Here is a 19,890-nt window from a genome sequence, read left to right on the forward strand (position 1 = left end):
CTTATAATTATTATAACCACATTCCCCCAATAAAACTTCAATGTAAACGACCATTAAAACATAATATGCATAAATATTCATATTTTTATCTCTTACCTTCTCATCTGCCAAAGCAGTGATAAGAATAGAAGCTCTTTTTAGTCTTATAGTTGTTAAGACTTTTCTTTCCCTCAGTGCTTCACGCTGTGCAACACTGTCATTATATTGTTTCTGAAGTACATGTAGATGATCTTGAATCTGAAAAAAAAAACATATTTTGCTGACCCGGGTTGTACAAATGTAGTATTTCACATCCGTTTAAAGGTGACAATTACTCCTATGTCCTGCAGACTAGCCATATCCCATCGTGATACACTGAAACATTGTTTTTTCCGACAGATTTGTCATACAAGAAAAAATATTCATTTAATCTGGCTGTGACAGTTTGCAAATAGTGATCATAGTACCTATTGAGGAAGAACAGCTGCATGACTCTTTGCAATATTAGGCATCATTACAAGCTCAGTGGGAAATTGATTTATTACAGGTAATGTTATGTATGATTTTGAAAAAAATAATCGTACCTTGGCTAGACTTGCTTGCTTTTCTTTCAAGTTATCTTGCGCCATCTTTAAGGCCTCTCTTGCTTCATCTACAGTTCGTTGTCTTGGTTTTACCATCTACAACAATATAAGTTACAAATGAATTATACTATGTGATACAGGCTCATCAGTGTAGACATAAGAATACAATAGCAAGAGTGAATATAGATCAAGTGTACACTCCAATTGTAGTAACATTACAATTGTATGATTCTCATAGATTTCTAAGGTTCTCCCATTATTTCTTGGTGTATGCACAATTTTTATGAATGTTTTTCCGGGGTAGTAAAAAAATTCTCAATCCCATACATGTAGTAATGGAAATTACACGCGTAGGTGCAGTTTGTGGTAAATTCACCTGTAAATGCTACACTTGAAACCTGGAAATCCCAAATGGATGTCATGAGAATTACCTGTCCATCCCCTAATAAAGTAGGAATTACACTCTCTGATAAAAACAAATGTTTATTCAGTGGAATCGAATGATTATAAACTTGGCTATAGTATGCCAGAGGTATCACATACATTGTTGGGTAATTTGATAGAAAATTATCAAAATTTAGCCAGAATGAAAATGAATTTTGAAACAAGCAATGATCAAGGGAATGAAACTGTGATATGCCAAGGCATTATTAAAGATAGCAATCTTGCATTGAGAATGAGCGTGAGGGTGAGGGTTCACTTTCATTTTAAAATATTCTGTAACAATTATAATCTTGCCCCTGTATAAATTTGAAGGTATAACAGGGATTAAAGTTTCAACCAGTGTGTTCAGTGCGGGGAAAATTCTGACTAAACAATAAATGCACTTACCTTATATACATCGTTATAATGTTCCAGGGCTAATACCCACTGACACATAGACTTACAGGCAACAGACACCTGACCAACTTTATCTGGTACAAAGTCTGGCATTCTTGTTAGTTTCTTTAATTTTACAAACACCTGCAAATTATAGAAATTTACTAATTCAGTTATCAGTTTTATTTTTGATGTCAAATATGAAAGTTCTGAACTTTAATTCTTAAAAGCCATGATAATGTTGCCAACCAAAATGTAGGTGTCAAATTTTAAACATTTTTACATATTTTTCTGGAATTTCTTTGATTTGTTAATGAGGATTTCCTATTAGCTATAGATTTTGACTAAAGCATATGAAAAAATTGAAGCAGTTTTGTTGTGAAAGGTGACAAAAAGTATTAAAAGTAGAAAAAACAAACAAGTAGCACCACATTATATATTTACACAATGAACCTGTACTTGAGTGTTTAGTACAGCACTGCAGCAACTTCTGTATAACAACAGCTACAACTATTTTTGCAAAAGTAATTATTCTCTGTTAATGACAAATAAAGTTGAACACTGTCATACATTTAAAAAAAATAACTACAGGGTTCTACAATGACAAGTCTTATCACTTTAATCAAGAAACTATACCTTATCTGGTACACCGTTCTTATCAAAAGTCACCAGTCTCTTCAGAAAACCTGGATCAGCTAAGACTTGTTTAGTAGTCTGCCAGTCTGGCTTGTGTTGTAACAATATACACACAGCTCCCATAACATGCATGACAAGGTCTGGTGGCTTGGAGTACACACGAATTTCAGCAATATCCGATTTATCCAAGGAGTCTAATAAAGCTATTGCTTCTTGTAAGGCTGGAATAACTGAGTTTAAGTCTTGCTGGGCTTGCTGCAAAAATGTAGTGAAAACAAAGGCAATACTTGTCAATGTCTTTAAAATTAAAAACAATTGTTTTTAAAAACATTATATTGAAAAAGCTTATACTTTCCATTTGATTAAATAGAAGTGTATCCACTTAATGTAAATGTGAGTTTGTGGTGATATTTCAACTATCTAGCATACAATATGAATAAATTTTGGTATAAGGCAGTGATTTTATTGGCCTTGTGACAATTTACAAACTTACATCAGCATATTCCTGTACTATCTGTGCTTCTCTTTTCATCACAGACTCCTCTTGTTCAACAATTAGTCTCACTTCATCAACAGCTTCTTGATCTTTAGACAGTTGCTCCAATAACATTTCAGTGTCCTAGCATTAAACAGAAATCGCATAACAAGTACTGGTAACATCATAAAAACAAAGTAATCTACTGATTTCACCACACACTGCTGTGTAGTGCTCTGCTTAATAAATAACATCATAAAAACAAAGTAATTTGATGATTTCACCACAGATTGCTGTGCAGTGCTCTGCTTTATGAATAACATCATAAAAACAAAGTAATTTGATGATTTCACCACAGATTGCTGTGCAGTGCTCTGCTTTATAAATAACACAGTTACTTTATATAGGATTGCATTTTAATTGAGTTTAATGAAGTTAAATTCAATGACAGAAATAAAACAATACAACAATATACCAAACAATAATAAATTTATTAATAAATAAATTCAGCCAACCTAACCATTTCGCCAACCGTAATCAATATAACATTGCTAAAAAAAGTTGGCTTCACTTATACATGTGCTTTTACTTATACGAATGATATCAATGAAATGTTTTCACTCTCCAAGGGAATGCAATCCACATTTGAATAGGTCAAAGGTCAGCTTTAGTACATGTGTTTACTGCAAAGTAAATCTATGGTTTAAAAAATCATCCCTGGATGCATCATAAATAACTTACTCTGGCTTTCTCTTCAATCTTTGGTCCAAGTGCTTTCAATTCATCTTGCATAGTATCAACTAAGGAGTTCGCTTCGGAAAGTTTAGAGAGTCCAACAAACAAACGATTTCTGGAAAAGATAACAGTACATTAGCTGCAAATATACCGTAATGTTTAACTTACCTTTTCTGGTGCTTTCACTTATTATAAGATACTGGTAATATTTATATCCAACAAAATTAATATATCATTGCAGATAGATATGTTATCATGTAGAAATAACTAAATATTCAAATGATATCCAATTTCTAGTCATTCAGGAAATTCACATTTCCAAGAATAGTACTTTGCAATTTTCATAAAGTTTTGTTCAGAGTCAAGTAAATAAATAAATGCAATTTACAGTGAATTCACATGCATTATGATAATCAAAATTCCATTTTGCCAAGCACTCCAACATCACCATAGAGTGTGATTCGTATAAGGAAATCTTTCTTTTTATACACCCAGAGCTTTGGTTATATTAAAATTATTTGAAAGCTACAGATCCAAATTAACTTTTTAAAAGTTTCTCACCTGTTGTCCAAATATTCTTGTCTGTTTTTTCTCAGCATATTTGAATACAGTTGAATTAGGTCCAGATAGCTGGAGGGTGTGGTATAATAGTGACGTCTCAACTCACTATAAAACTTACTAGTCATCTTAGTTACATCTTTATGGATATCAACACACACCTTGGCAATGTTTAGCTTCAGCTCCTAAACAAATCAAAAGCAAAAAAGTTTCTTACACAGTGATTGTCAAATTATTTTCGAATGGGTGCAATAACCACATACTGGTTACGGCATAAACATTAAATAGTTGTCATAAACACAAATAGATAATAGTTAAGGAGAAACTCATGCTTACTGATGTATCACGACCATCTTCAATTCCAAAATCCACATTAGAAAAATAGACGTGTGCAACACTTAACATTGCAGCCTCACTCCATTCATCATAGCAGTCAATAGTACAACAGTTTATTAATGATGGATGCATACGACATCGATGTCTAAACGTCATGCCGGCTGGACTCGTAGCTAACACTACATGCAGCTTATTACGCACTCTCTGTAGAATTAAAAGTAAAAAAAAAACTGTTGATTTCAACTGTCTTATAACAACATTGTGGTAGTCAAGTGTTGTTTTTCGATAAAACTGGCAACCAGTCGATCAACAGTTATCAAAATAAAAAATCAACATGCATAGTGTATACCATTGTCTTGTCTTTGTATCTATTTTGAACAAAATTGGTTATGGTACAACCAAGAAATATTTATATAAGGACTAACATGTGTAAGTGTATATGAGAAACGAGTAGGATGCTTGTAAAAAAAACAAGTGACCTGACGGTCGAAATAGCTTCGCTGTCTTCATTATCATGGAACAAGAGTCAGTAAAGTGGCATTGTGGTTGACGGTTTCGGACTAGTTATCGAAAATAAAATTTTTTACCAAAAATATTCACTAAAAATTCAAATTTGAATATTTTGACACAAATTTAACAAATCTGACAGAGGACCACCCCAAGTACTATTGCTGCAAATATCAAAGCATTTGGACTTACGGTTTCGGACTAGTTGTTGAAAATAACAAATTTTACCAAAAATGACAAAAATATTTACTGAAAATCCAAATTTGCATATTTTGAGACGAATTTAACAAATCTGACAGAGGACCAACCCATGTATCCTTGCTGTAAATATGAAAGCAATTGGACTTATGGTTTAGGACAAGTTGTTGATAATAACATTTTTTACCAAAAATGACAAAAATATTCACTAAAAATCCAAATTTGCATATTTTGACACGAATTTGACAAATCTGACAGAGGACCGCCTTAAGTACCTTTGGTACAAATATGAATGTAATTGGTCAAGTACTTCTGAAGAAGAAGTCATTTAAAGGAAAACTTCACGTGGGACGCAGGACGGAGGATGCCAGAGGGCAAAAAACTTATCATTCAAATATAATGCATACCATTATACATAATGTACCTTGTCGTTGAAAAGAATGAATCCAAGTTCTCCTAGGAAATACAGATTCAGAGCACACAGTTGATGACATATACTTTGATGTGTATATTTGTATATTATTGTAATAAAATACCTGTAAAAAGAATGAATAAACAGCTTCTCTTGTATCTGGGATTTCAGCCTCTGTAGCTGCCCCCTTTAAATCCATTGATATTGCATCCAATTCATCACTATCGAATAAATCAGGTACTTCACCAGAATTCAAAATACAGTTGATATCTTCTAGAAAAGACTCCTGCAATGAAGGCAATGAAAATCATGAATTCTGTCTCCGAGTTCAGAGGATATTTCACATGGAGTTACGACTCTCCAATCAAATTACAAATTGTGCATTATGATGATCTCAGATGACCACATTTCTCAATATTATGACCACCGAAGAGGCAAAAAATTTGTCACCAAACCAGTTATATTCTTGAGCAACAACTACAGTGTATCAGTAAACCAGCTCAGCTATTTAGAGTGATGATGTTAGAATAAGAATACATACATGTACAGTAGTTTAATGACTAATTTGCATACAGGAACCAGTCAGGGTGCCAGGCATTGTTAGGTTTATGGGGGCTGTTCCCCCAGACAATTCAGTGGTCTGGCTTTTAAAGTAACAAGATTCATATTTTCTATTTTAGACAATATTTAAACAATATGAGCATTTAGATATATTGTGACACTTGTGGGCCAGCAATGACATCAATATAAATCCTAACAACATGTACCTTGACAATGTCACTGTCCGTCAGAAGAAATACAGTGTTTACACCACTAACTCCAGTATGCCTGAACACTTTCTTCAAATCATCACGGAAATCAATTTGATTGTATCCTCTTGTTAATGTTAATTTATAAAGCTCACATCCAGCAATATGGCAAGCTAGTTGCACAGAACTGCTTTTACCGGTACCATCAAGACCAACCAGCAGCATGTGACCACCAGGCTGACGAAAAACTCTAGCAGCACGTGTGATGTGTTCAACAGCCTCTTTGAAGAAAACTAACTGCTTACTGGCCTGTACAAAAATTCAAAAATACAATATATTTGAAACAGTTTTTTTATTATCCTCTAGCAATGCTTGCCATGTTGTATATTTTCTACTACCCAAAACAAATAACTATAAAAATATTAACAATGTTTGATTAAAATTCTGTAACATTCTGTTGACCTAAAGAAGTCACTGTCCCTTTGTTTGACTGATTCTGAAATGATTGAAAACACATGAAAATAAAACATGGATGCCAGTCGGCCTTTTTGAATCAAATCACTAAACAAACCAACATGCAAGGCAATGTACACTTACCTGAGCATTACCATAGTTTAATCTGATCTGATATTCTTCTAATGCCGAGGCTAATTTCTTCTGATCAGTAATCAAGCTATATACTCTACCAGAGGCAGGTGCATTCATGTTGATAAAGTCACCAAACATGATAGGTTCATCTCTCAGTTTATCAGCTGTCCACTTCACCTACAACGTCAATGGACGAGCACACATTAAGAGATCTAGCGTATGAACTAACCTCATTAAAAGAAGATTTCCAGCGAGTTTAGAACATTGTGAATCACATGAGAAAGAACACTTTTTCGTCATTACTGGCAATGATGTCATGCCATTATTTATCACCGATTTTACTATTTATTTGACAATGTATATTTCTGACTTTTCAGATGAATCACTGAGGTCAGAAATGTTACAGTGTTTGCGATTATATTAAATGAAACCTGATGCATTGCACCATTTACAGATAAAGTTATTTGTTGTCTTCACTACATACAGCAAATCAGATAAATTCTGCTTTGTAAGCATGTTAACCACATCTAACTAAGGAAGTATGTAATGTTTCATGTTCAACATTGACTTGTAAACTCTCGTAACATGAGTGAAATAGTAAAGTAAGATGTAAGGGCCTAATGGCTATTCATGAAATAATTCAGCATATCAGAATAATCTTAACAAATAATGCATCAAATACTGTTTTTTGTGATATAGTTCAAATTTTATCCTCAAAAAAAGAATCTTGTGTATAATTCAGTACAATTCAGTACCACATGCATACACAACTGAGCACACATGTACATGTAATATATGAGAAGCACACATAATACAAAATACACCTACCTTGAAGTAATTATGCAAATCATCTGCTAAAAACTGAAAGAATTGGTATCTATCTTCATCACATACCAGTCTATCATGTAATACTCGTGTAGCTTCATGTGCAAATAACAGAGCAGCGCTGTCATTGGATGTTAGTACTTTATCATCAGCTTGCAGCAAACCTTGTACAATCTATAGAGAAGAAAATGGAATATTCTCATTTTGTAACAGTGGTTTATTGACTGAACAGCAGTATACTATAATACCTTATGTATTCTGGAATACATACATGGTAGTAAATTAGTATTATTACATATGATCTTCTGTAGATCAGCTTGTTGGACAAGAAACAAAAATTCATCAACAGAGACCTAATTTAACACCAACATATGGCCATATGCATATGCACTTAAAACAGTTTCAGAGAAGATGTCCAGCGTAATGTGGATGAATGGTTTTAATAGCTACAGAATATCTAGGTACCAAAAATACAGCCAATTTGTGGAAATGTTTTATTAAATATAATTTCTTTCTCAAAATTTAAAATCTTAAATGTTTCAAAAATGTCAAAATTTGTAATCCAGACAATTCAGTAGATGTTTGTTTTGAGAAAGTTTTTGAAGCAAAATAAGCCAACTTTCCAGTCAATGATAAAAGACAAGATTTTGGAAACCTTCAAATTTCATGAGCTTCGATCATTTGAGTTAAAACAGGAATTAACGGTCAGAGGCCAGTACCCTCATGCAGCTACATAGATATGCTCTCATCTCACATATTACAAGTTTTACTCAGCTAAACGAAAACAAGATAATCCAATGTTTCACTGATTAATTAAATCTACAGTCATTCTATGACCTAAGTTAAGTGTGTTAGATTTCCTGGTTTATGTGTACTTATACTTACAGCAGTGAGATCTCTTAAATTGAAAGTATAATGTGACTTGGCTGGTGTTGGTAACATATTACCATTCATCTTATAATATACAGCTATGGAAGCAGATACTAATGGCACTAAAAGTTCTTTAACTTCTGGCATAAAATCTCTATTCTCAAAGAATCTTCCAAGCTGCACTTGATATATGTGTTGTAATGACTTCACAGATGGTTGCGGTAAAGCCATAATGCTACAGAGGCAGACAAACATAAAACAATTAATTACTTGCTAACGTTTTGCAGTTACACCAAAAGGAATTCATAACAGCCAAAGTAACTGAAGGTGTTGAAGGCATGAATTAGATAAAAATATTTAAAGTAATTAAAAAAATCAGAATTAGACAATTGAAAGTATTACTCTACTAATCTACCAACTAATAATCTACGCATGACATAAACAAATACAATTTAATTACCTCGTGAGATATATAATTTTTTCACCCTACAAAATATTTCCCTACTATAGTACTATGCTTCTCATAAATGGTCTTGAGATGTTGCCTCAATTTTGCTCATTTTATAACCATTTAAATGTATTCTACTTGTACATGTATCTCTTTGTCAACTATCAGTTGATAAAGAGAACCCATGAAACAATAGAAAGGTAACTATGATATAAAAGGAACTGGGAAAATACCCTAATTAATCTAATAGTATGGCAGCATATTTTCATTTATTTATCTCCATTCTTATAAACCAAACATTACTTTTGATGAGTGTTTTAACTTAACAAATCGCCAACTGCCAGAAACTTTTAGCAGGTGATGTGGTAGGGTATGGCTGAGATCGCAAAATTTGAATAAATGCATAAGATGTGTGCCTAAAGTCAATCAATGTCCCAAGTAAATATAATAGTTTGTTATTTGTATTCTCAAATACTTCAAGTTGACAAGTCTGCTCAGAAGAAAACACATGGACAATATGAGCATGGTGAAAAATGCATACTCTACTCTGTATGAAAAAAATACCTACTTGAAATGTTTGAGCAATCTAGGACTGACTGGATTTCTACCTCCACCAGGTGGTCCACATGCAGCAACAATATTTACATCAAGAATGTCCTAAAAAGGAATAATTATTCATTTATTCGGTTATAGACACGTAAGTTGCTACTTTCACGTGGAATGTATTTCACATAGTGACACAAGCTGAACAAGAAGACAGAAGAGGTGACAACAAATGGATTGTAACTAACCTTCCATGTTAATTTGTTGACATCATAAAACCCTCCTAGTTCAAAGAATTGTCTAAGTAATTCCAATGGAGGTTGGGCTCCATATTCTTCTTGTGCTGGCATATTAAGATCATCAATAAATACCACCACCTACAGTAGAGAGATTGAGTTAATATTACAAAGATGAGTTCATATTGCTATATACATGTACACCAGCATTTTACCATATTTGTATATTTTGATATTCTATAGATGAAATGCTCTTATAGATGATCACTTGTAGAATGTTTGCTACCGGTAATTTATAATTGCTGTTTTAAACTTTAAAGTAAAAACTTCTGGGTGACTGAGCTAGTTTTTGAATTATGGGCCTAAATTAAAAATATGTACTTTGAATATTTTTCAATCCAAAGTAGGCAATACACAGAAAAATGTCAGGTACCCCTGTTTTTTATTCGCTCTTTGTCATTTATTTGATGAAACCTTTTACTCAGCATAATAGCAAACATTTTAGTTGTTTATTGTAAATATCTACAATTAACGATTACTGTATACTTTGCTATGGAACATACCATAATCACAAACAAACTCAAAATATACATTTGTAGAAAAATCTGTTCAAGTCTTCTCAGAATACAATTTTAAATTGACATTACCTTCTTGCCTCTAGGACCGCCCATTGAATGTTTACTTCGCTTGATAAGTTTATATGTTATCTGTGCCTGTACCCTAGCAGCACTGGTCTGAGCACTTAGTTGTAGAGTAGTATAGATAATGCCTGCACTGTTAGATTTACGTACTTGTCCAGACATTAATGACAAGTCTAATGTACTCTCTTTTTCTAACATCTCTAAAATAAAGAAAATGACATAACATAACCATTACAACCTTGTCTATTGAAAATCAAGTTATCAATCACAATGAATAATCATTGAGGATAAACTTATGTTGCACTTGCTGCCTGGTATTATTATTTCCTTGTATGTGTGCTGGAAGAACAAGTTATACTACATAATGAAAATAACATCGTGTTACTGCTAAGCAACATATTATATATTACTAGTAACTATATATTATTAACATCTAGTTTTCATAATCAGCAGTATTCTCTCTCTACAATTATTTCTAAGTTTAACAATTATTGCTTGCTTGCTGCCTTTATAAACTGAATGAAATAAAAATAGATTGTGGCCTTAACAAAACTTAATAACATATAGGATTACTGCACTATCTATTAAATTAACATATCTTGGACACCATATTACTAACATTTAATTCACATGATTAGCAATAAAAATGCTTTTATTCTGTGCAATGATGACGACAATATACTGATTTATAAAGCTAATATAAGAGTAGAACTAACACCAGGAGAGAACAGTCATTGATTACCTGTACTTGAATCTTGTTCCTCACCAAATATACCAGCAGTAAGAGCATTTATGCTAGACAGGATACTTTGTCCTCTATCGGAATAATGCAGTACATCTCCTAGTACTGTTCCTTCTTGTATAGCGGTGCCTTTATCTTTAGTCAATCTCTTCAACATTTGCATAATGATAGCTGATTTCCCAACACCAGATTCACCTAGTATGATAAGATAAATCAAATGTTATGTGTAATGGAACCTGCTGGCTATAAATATTAAGTACGGAAGACATATACGAGACAAAAAAAATGATTATCACACTGTAAGTCAACAAACCTGTTAGTAAAACTGGATGTTTATTGAGCATAAGAAGACTGACGAGGAAGGCATATCGAACGACATCTACAGTTGGTACCAACTCCCCTTCCTCTAAATCTATCTTCTTACTCATCTGTGTTGATAAACCCATCTGTTCTCCCAGGGATACATGGGCAACACCCTTGTCAATCAGTGATTTGGTGCTGGGTACCAGAACATCCCATGACACAAATTTACCATTCTCAAAGTTGATGAAGTAGTGAAAGATAGTTCGACTGCCGGAAGGTAACCGAACACCTAAGACAAAAACAAATTAGAGAACTGATTTTAATGCATGTTAAAAAGGGATGAAAAGAAGTAAATCAGAATTGATGTAACAGCAACAACCAACACTGATGATAAATATACCACATATGATTAGCGATTGAGCTGTACGACCGACCTTTGTTGAGCTGTATGTCTCTGATACCATTTACAGAATAAATGTTGCATCATGACTACTACCTAGCCTAGTTGGTTTGATTCCCTAATTCATAATTCCACTCACCTAAAGGTGGTTCTACATCGAACATTTCACGGACAAAATTGTCAAACTCATAACTGATGTCTATCTTTACTTCATCCTTTTTACTACCAATCTTAATACTTCCACTAGTGCTGATGCCACTGTCATCGTCACTGTCATCTTCTCGCTTCAAGACACCGCCAATAGACCAAGTATAACAGAAGACAAATACCTTGCCTAGCAATGTTAAAAACTGATCTGGTTGCTTCTGAAGAAACCACTCTTTAGCATTTCTGAAGAGAAAGAATACAAGCAATGATTTACAATGTTATTCACATACTGGTACCAGGCACTTAAATAAAATATGTTATTGTCAATGACATAGTCCCTATTTGTATTTGGCTAAATTTAAATTTGAAGACACAAAAGCTGAAAGATGTCAATTAAATTTCACAAAAACAAAGATTTGGAATGATTATGAAATCCATTATGTTTTGTCTTCGTACCAAATTTAAACAAAATTGGTTGAAAGGAAATAAACAACTAGTATGCTTTATAATAGATGACATGCAATTGAGAAATTCTCATGTGACATCTGGTTATTTATGTTATAAAATTACATACTTGTCTTTGCTCTTTAGTTGTTGTTGTAATTTCCTTCTTTCTCTTTCTTTTTCTCTCTCTTTTTCTCTTCTTCTCTCTTCACGACGTTGCCTTTTATTATTCCTAGATGATCGACCTGATGTACTTGCCGATACACTTGATGATGCATGGCTGTCACTGCTTGAAGGTCTCAGCTCTTCATCTACAAATAGACAATAATAAACATAGAATCATAGAACATTATGTGTTGATGATATTAAAGGCAAGAAAATAGATAGAATAGAAATAATATAGAATTTCAGTGTTACAGTAGAACTTCAAACAAAACATATATCAACGTGATTACAATGCAGATGGTTAAAATTTTCTTAGACCGTTGGTGTGTACACATGGGAGAACATTTAAAAGGGAGTTCATGTTTTATTTAGAAGCAAGAATCATCCTGTGAATTTTACATGGAAAAGCTGACCCGAGACATAACTCAAGATTTGTGTGATAGCACAGTGTGTGGTCATTATACACCGAGTACTTTTTCATTAATCAGTTTAGTTTGAATTTTTTGTCAAACACTGGACGTAAAACTTGCTTATGGTACATGTACTACAAGATAATCAACTTTAAACATAATATGGAACCGTCTGTTCCACCACCAAAACTGCCAAGTAATGTCAGTCTCTTGCAAATTGCATATGCTGAAAGACTGATTATTTTCAAAGACCAACTGCATTAGGAATGTGAACAAATCTTTTTTCATCCAAAATTGTAATGTGGTTGCAACAATGAAACTATTAGTTGTGCCATTTAAGACTGTGTACACGTATGTGTGGATGGTGTTTTCCATTTCAACTGGAAAGAGGTTTATAAATTCACAAAGAAACTTACAAACCAATTTATTTGGTTCATTTCGACAGACTTTCATCACTAAGTGCATTCATACATTTCTCTCGCTAAGTGTTCAACAGATATCACAAGTACGGCACCTTTATGCTATTGCATGCAAAAGTGAACCTACTTTTTAGTGTTTAGCAAGGTTTACATGGCTATAAATTGCAGAATTTTAACTTCTTAAAATTTTTTTATTATAATCTTCTGCGTTGTCAAAATACTGAACTGAATAATATAGTGCATCCAATAGATTTGGGTGTGAAATGTCACCTGTGGCAGACTGATTCAAGATGCCTGAAGCAAGTCACTAATGGCAGCAATCAGTGAAGGCTTGATAAATTAAAATAACCATGCATAAAATTAAAAAAACATATTTCTTACCAGGGCTTCCATAGCCTCCATTTGAACCAATAAATTGCAGAAATGCTTCAAGCATATAACACAGTGTTTGAATCATGCTCATTTCAGGTGCAGGAACATGTTGATGTTTATAGTATCTTTGAACAAAGTCAAGTCCTGAATCAATACTTTTATTAAACAATGCATTCAAATGAGATTTACCACTGGCAGGAATCTGAAACAAATTGAAATGATAAAGAGTCTACTTTCCACTGCATATGACCTGGTCACATGTCAGGGTGATCTTGGTTGTCATAAATACCACTTACAGAGTGCAACTCTCAACATTTGTAGAGCTCTTAACTCATGGCCTGCTGAAAGCTTCCATGGATTGCCAAAATAAATGGGAAATCAGCAACAGCTGGTGATGTGATAATACAAAACTTATTTTATCATTGAAAACCTGAGAAAATAAAACATTATTTGCAAGAAAAATAATTTCAAATTTCAAATTTAGTAACTATTTTGGGTGACAACATACCATTGTTTAAAGTTGGATTAACAATGGCAAGGTTATAATAACTTTGCTATGTTTAGTATGTCACTCCATTAAAATGTAACAGTATAATATGTTGATGCCTATATGCATGTATATATTTAATTATAAGCAAATGTGAACAAATTCAAGCTTTGTTTATAAGTTTTTATTCATCATTCATGACATGACTCCCTATTGGTTCACATGGCTCTACGACAGCATTATTTTGTTGATACCAAAATTATGTCATTCAGCCAATTTTAATCTGAGCATCAAACACATATGTGACATGTATGAACATAATCGGTCAAGGCATGTCAGTAATACTGCTCTGGATGGCACTCTTTAAACAAAATGGCCACCAGTCGACCATTTTGAATCTGATCTGAAAAATAAAATGATGTTCATCAAGATGCCATATGACCAATGTTTGTATATTAGGTTTGAGCAAAATCCATCAATATACGAATGAGATCTGGTTCCAAGATGGCAGAAATGTTTTATTTTTATGAAATTCGCCATCTTGAATGGATCATGGAATGAATAGATGTGCATACATGTATGTATCCCAATATTTATGATATAAAGTGTGAAGTTAGAATGTGGTCGGTCTAGACTGACATGTCCAAGATACAAGTGTGGATGTTTGCACGGATGCATGCACGGAAGCACACAAACATGCATGTCAAATCCCCTGTTTTCACACACTCAGATTGATTTATTGAGTTGTCAACTGTAACTGTTGATTTGTTACCTCTTTTGATAGCCTAGATATCCATGTCTTGACATATGGTTTCCAACCAAGATCAACAGGATCCTGCAAGTAACATAAACATATTGGTTTCAATAGTTTTTTGTAACACTTTCACAGTTAGGGGGGTATGTGACTGTTCTTTGTCAACTATAATGTCCAATGCTGGGACTTACTTGGGTTCTGTTTACAACTTACCATATAGACCATGGCACATCTACTAATGGTAGCAGGACTTACTTGGGTTCTGTTTACAACTTGCCATATAGACCATGGCACATCTACTAATGGTTGCAGGACTTGCTTGGGTTCTGTTTACAACTTACCATATAGACCATGGCACATCTACTAATGGTTGCAGGACTTACTTGGGTTCTGTTTACAACTTACCATATAGACCATGGCACATCTACTAATGGTAGCAGGACTTACTTGGGTTCTGTTTACAACTTACCATATAGATCATGGCACATCTACTAATGGGAGCAGGACTTGCTTGGGTTCTGTTTACAACTTACCATATAGATCATGGCACATCTACTAATGGTAGCAGGACTTGCTTGGGTTCTGTTTACAACTTACCATATAGACCATGGCACATCTACTAATGGTAGCAGGACTTGCTTGGGTTCTGTTTACAACTTACCATATAGACCATGGCACATCTACTAATGGTAGCAGGACTTACTTGGGTTCTGTTTACAACTTGCCATATAGATCATGGCACATCTACTAATGGTAGCAGGACTTGCTTGGGTTCTGTTTACAACTTACCATATAGACCATGGCACATCTACTAATGGTAGCAGGACTTACTTGGGTTCTGTTTACAACTTGCCATATAGACCATGGCACATCTACTAATGGTTGCAGGACTTGCTTGGGTTCTGTTTACAACTTACCATATAGACCATGGCACATCTACTAATGGTTGCAGGACTTACTTGGGTTCTGTTTACAACTTACCATATAGACCATGGCACATCTACTAATGGTAGCAGGACTTACTTGGGTTCTGTTTACAACTTACCATATAGATCATGGCACATCTACTAATGGGAGCAGGACTTGCTTGGGTTCTGTTTACAACTTACCATATAGACCATGGCACATCTACTAATGGTTGCAGGACTTACTTGGGTTCTGTTTACAACTTACCATATAGACCATGGCACATCTACTAATGGTAGCAGGACTTACTTGGGTTCTGTTTACAACTTACCATATAGACCATGGCACATCTACTAATGGTAGCAGGACTTACTTGGGTTCTGTTTACAACTTACCATATAGATCATGGCACATCTACTAATGGTAGCAGGACTTGCTTGGGTTCTGTTTACAACTTACCATATAGACCATGGCACATCTACTAATGGTAGCAGGACTTGCTTGGGTTCTGTTTACAACTTACCATATAGACCATGGCACATCTACTAATGGTAGCAGGACTTACTTGGGTTCTGTTTACAACTTGCCATATAGATCATGGCACATCTACTAATGGTAGCAGGACTTGCTTGGGTTCTGTTTACAACTTACCATACAGACCATGGCACATCTACTAATGGTAGCAGGACTTGCTTGGGTTCTGTTTACAACTTACCATATAGACCATGGCACATCTACTAATGGTAGCAGGACTTACTTGGGTTCTGTTTACAACTTACCATATAGATCATGGCACATCTACTAATGGTAGCAGGACTTGCTTGGGTTCTGTTTACAACTTACCATATAGACCATGGCACATCTACTAATGGTTGCCGGACTTGCTTGGGTTCTGTTTACAACTTACCATATAGATCATGGCACATCTACTAATGAATGGTAGCAGGACTTACTTGGGTTCTGTTTACAACTTACCATATAGATCATGGCACATCTACTAATGGTAGCAGGACTTGCTTGGGTCCTGTTTACAACTTACCATATAGACCATGGCACATCTACTAATGGTAGCAGGACTTACTTGGGTTCTGTTTACAACTTACCATATAGACCATGGCACATCTACTAATGGTTGCAGGACTTGCTTGTGATAAGTTATCCACTTCAAACAATAATCTCATTCCTGGAGTTAAACTTATTCTTTCACCATTTGCTAGACACAGTAACTTTGAATCATCCAATACAGTGTTTAAATTCTCTACCCAGATAGTATCAACAGGACCATCAAGGACAATCCACCTCCAATCTGTAGGTATTTCATCACTGTGATCACCTTGCACTTCAGCTTGTTCATGCGGTACCAAGCCGTCAATCATGGAATCATCACCACCAAAACTGGTCGGTGAATGACGGGACGACAAAGTTGGAGTCTGAAATAAATAGGAATCATCACAAATCAATTATGATGTATATGCAATTATTTCATTACAGTGAATTTATAAACAATGTCCTGATTATTATTAGTTTTGCACTATCATAGACAACTGGTAGACTTGGTAATGCCGAAATAGATGAAAGTTCTTTTGTAATGACTGTAATAGTACATTCCCGTATAATATTGAAAAATTCATTGCCATTCTGAATGTACTAATTTTGCTAATTTCAAACACTTTGATGCCGATAGAACATAAAAAAATTTGATTGACCAATACTTATTTTTCTTGTCAAACAGAAAAATACTTCCAATCTCCATTTGAATGGCTTTTCTAATATAATATAATATTGTACTTTGTACTATGAAATTGATTATTAGATGTCTGAGAAATGGCTACACATGGGTGCACACATGTATACAAAACTTACACGACTACCATCTGTCCCAGTTACAATAGTAGTCGAAGCCCTAGTCATGGCACGGGAAACTTCCGGAGGTGAATCATCCGTTTTGATTTGCAGATCTGACGTGTCCTTGGAAAACTTTCTTACAGCTGATGCCAACAAACCATCTGTCCATTCTAAAGTATTTGGATCTGTTTGACCATAGAGCTCTCCTAATTTCACACATTTGGGATTGATAGTAAATGCTTCCACATGACCCTTCTTTCCGTGTTTGTGCTGCGAATAAAACAGTGAAGAAGATGTACATAGTAATATTGTAAAGCAGAGTTTTTTAATATTTCACTAAATTTAAATTAAGCAAAACTTTCAGCTCAAATGTTTGATGTAGTTTCACAGAGACTTTCAGAATTTTCTCATTTATTTTGTACATTGGGAGATTATTCTAGTATAAACTATGAGCATTAATAAATCAAATAAAGCCTAAAAAGAAAACATTAAGTAAAAATAGGAAATATTCTGCTAGTCATTGAGATGCACACATGTATGACCCACAATATTGAAGTTAATAATATGCACAGAAAATTAATATTAAAACAAAAAGAATACATTTAATTGTACATCTTTGGTTTGTAGTCTGAAACAAGTTTAATTTAAATCAGTTTTTTTTTTTAGATATCAGCAAAATTGACTATATTATGCAAATGAAGTAATTAATATGCATGGGTTTCAACCCTAAGGTTGTACAAAGTTTTATTGACTGTGAAGAGTAGAACTGGGAAGATCTGCGAAACACCTATAAATTGGCTAAGTTATGGTATGCTGATTAGGTTATTAGTATGCAAAAAATTCAATCATAAACATATCACATATGTGGCTTACCCCAGGGCATATATTATGTACCAAGTTTTATTGAAATCTGATGAGTGGTTCTTGTTATCTGTTAACAGCTGAAAATTGCTAATTATTATGCAAATTAGATTCAAGAACAAACCAAGTTTATGGATTATAGTATAGCATCTACGTATCAAGTCAACTGATTCTGTGGGAAAGCTGAGAATTGGCTAAATATTATGCAAATTAGCTAATTAAGAAGCACGGATTCAGCCCTATCAACTGATCAGCACTGTGCATTGTCCAAGAGCATCCACAAGTACATGTACATGTATGAAGCAAGTCTCATTGAAATCCAACAAGTGGTTCTTGAGATATCAATAAAAGAGACATGACCATACATACACAAAAATGTAGTCTCCCCAAATTGACATTAAGCTTGCACCCATACAAGCCTGCACTTGAATCAGTGGGGATTATGGACCCATTGTAAAAGTGAAACTCTATTAAACATTCTTAAGGGTAGTCCAATCAGTTTCACGAAAGTCCTTGGAAATACCTCTTAGAACATATTGCATATTGCTGTACAAGTAACATCAAATTCAAATTTTTTTGGATAAACATGATAGTACTTTACGCTGATGATGGAGTTAATACACGTGATTCTACAGGGAAAAACATGGCCAGTTCAATTATGAAAAATGACCTTTTTTGAGGAAACTTAAAACAAAAAGGTCAGATACAACATTTGTAAATGTATGTCAGTTTAAATAGTTGCCCTGTAAAAATAAATACAGACATAATAACTGCTGCATGGTCACTCAAAGTTTAAAATATAAAAGCGGGACATTTTAGTCATAGTCCTACTCTTCATTACTTTAAGAACAATATAAATTATATGAATCTACCGGTACTTATTCAATCAACGAACTGAATCAAAAGATTATCTGGATCAATTTAAATTCACACTCTCATGTAAGTCGAGAAGCATACAATTACAGTAATACATAGTTCACAATTCAAAACTCACAACAAATTGTATCCTTGTCTTCCCATCTTCATCTTCTTCTTCCTCCATATGTACTGTAGGTAGTAGGATTAAAGACTTCTGTAAGATTGTCCGTACAGTAGTCTTACCACCACCAGTTGGACCAACTAACATGACACCATGACGGACCAGTATTTGACTATGTAGCTGTTTCACCTTTTCTACTTGATTAGGCCAATGTTGTAGGTTCATATCATGTATTGCTAATGATATTGCTTTCTGTAAATACAATGAATAATATATAAAAGTGGAGACAATAATTAGAAGCTATCCAAGACAAAACAAGAGATTATTGTGATTGGTAAAGCGTAAGATAATTCTTCACTTTTCCTCCAAATTGTAGTTACATTGTGTTAAATGTGACACTTAGAAATAAAAAAATTTTATGTTGAATACAAATGTATGATAAAAACAGATTTATGCTTTATAGATGGAAGTGATACAACTACCTTATACAGTATTTGTTCAATTAGAAGTGCATTTT

General features: G+C 34.0%; 1 protein-coding gene across 1 annotated transcript in view; it reads right to left on the bottom strand.

Annotated features, from left to right (window-relative positions):
• LOC100370750 (dynein axonemal heavy chain 6-like) overlaps positions 1 to 19,890 on the bottom strand; it is a 64,334-nt gene that overhangs the window by 13,643 nt on the left and 30,801 nt on the right. The window contains exons 40-64 of the mRNA XM_085505555.1: positions 19,389 to 19,625; positions 17,552 to 17,803; positions 16,792 to 17,118; positions 14,801 to 14,863; positions 13,551 to 13,743; positions 12,306 to 12,486; positions 11,724 to 11,974; positions 11,195 to 11,473; positions 10,882 to 11,076; positions 10,146 to 10,339; positions 9,511 to 9,639; positions 9,288 to 9,376; positions 8,287 to 8,506; positions 7,405 to 7,575; positions 6,586 to 6,753; positions 6,007 to 6,297; positions 5,364 to 5,525; positions 4,123 to 4,326; positions 3,790 to 3,971; positions 3,235 to 3,343; positions 2,512 to 2,637; positions 2,019 to 2,273; positions 1,395 to 1,526; positions 564 to 659; positions 97 to 237 (exon numbers count right to left, since the gene is read on the bottom strand). Of these exons, the coding sequence (XP_085361681.1) occupies positions 97 to 237; positions 564 to 659; positions 1,395 to 1,526; positions 2,019 to 2,273; positions 2,512 to 2,637; positions 3,235 to 3,343; positions 3,790 to 3,971; positions 4,123 to 4,326; positions 5,364 to 5,525; positions 6,007 to 6,297; positions 6,586 to 6,753; positions 7,405 to 7,575; positions 8,287 to 8,506; positions 9,288 to 9,376; positions 9,511 to 9,639; positions 10,146 to 10,339; positions 10,882 to 11,076; positions 11,195 to 11,473; positions 11,724 to 11,974; positions 12,306 to 12,486; positions 13,551 to 13,743; positions 14,801 to 14,863; positions 16,792 to 17,118; positions 17,552 to 17,803; positions 19,389 to 19,625 (4,647 nt within the window). The remainder of the gene's footprint in view (positions 1 to 96; positions 238 to 563; positions 660 to 1,394; positions 1,527 to 2,018; positions 2,274 to 2,511; positions 2,638 to 3,234; positions 3,344 to 3,789; positions 3,972 to 4,122; positions 4,327 to 5,363; positions 5,526 to 6,006; positions 6,298 to 6,585; positions 6,754 to 7,404; positions 7,576 to 8,286; positions 8,507 to 9,287; positions 9,377 to 9,510; positions 9,640 to 10,145; positions 10,340 to 10,881; positions 11,077 to 11,194; positions 11,474 to 11,723; positions 11,975 to 12,305; positions 12,487 to 13,550; positions 13,744 to 14,800; positions 14,864 to 16,791; positions 17,119 to 17,551; positions 17,804 to 19,388; positions 19,626 to 19,890) is intronic.

This window comes from Saccoglossus kowalevskii, chromosome 2, assembly GCF_978046115.1.
Source record: "Saccoglossus kowalevskii chromosome 2, keSacKowa6.1, whole genome shotgun sequence".
Classification (NCBI taxonomy): domain Eukaryota; kingdom Metazoa; phylum Hemichordata; class Enteropneusta; family Harrimaniidae; genus Saccoglossus; species Saccoglossus kowalevskii.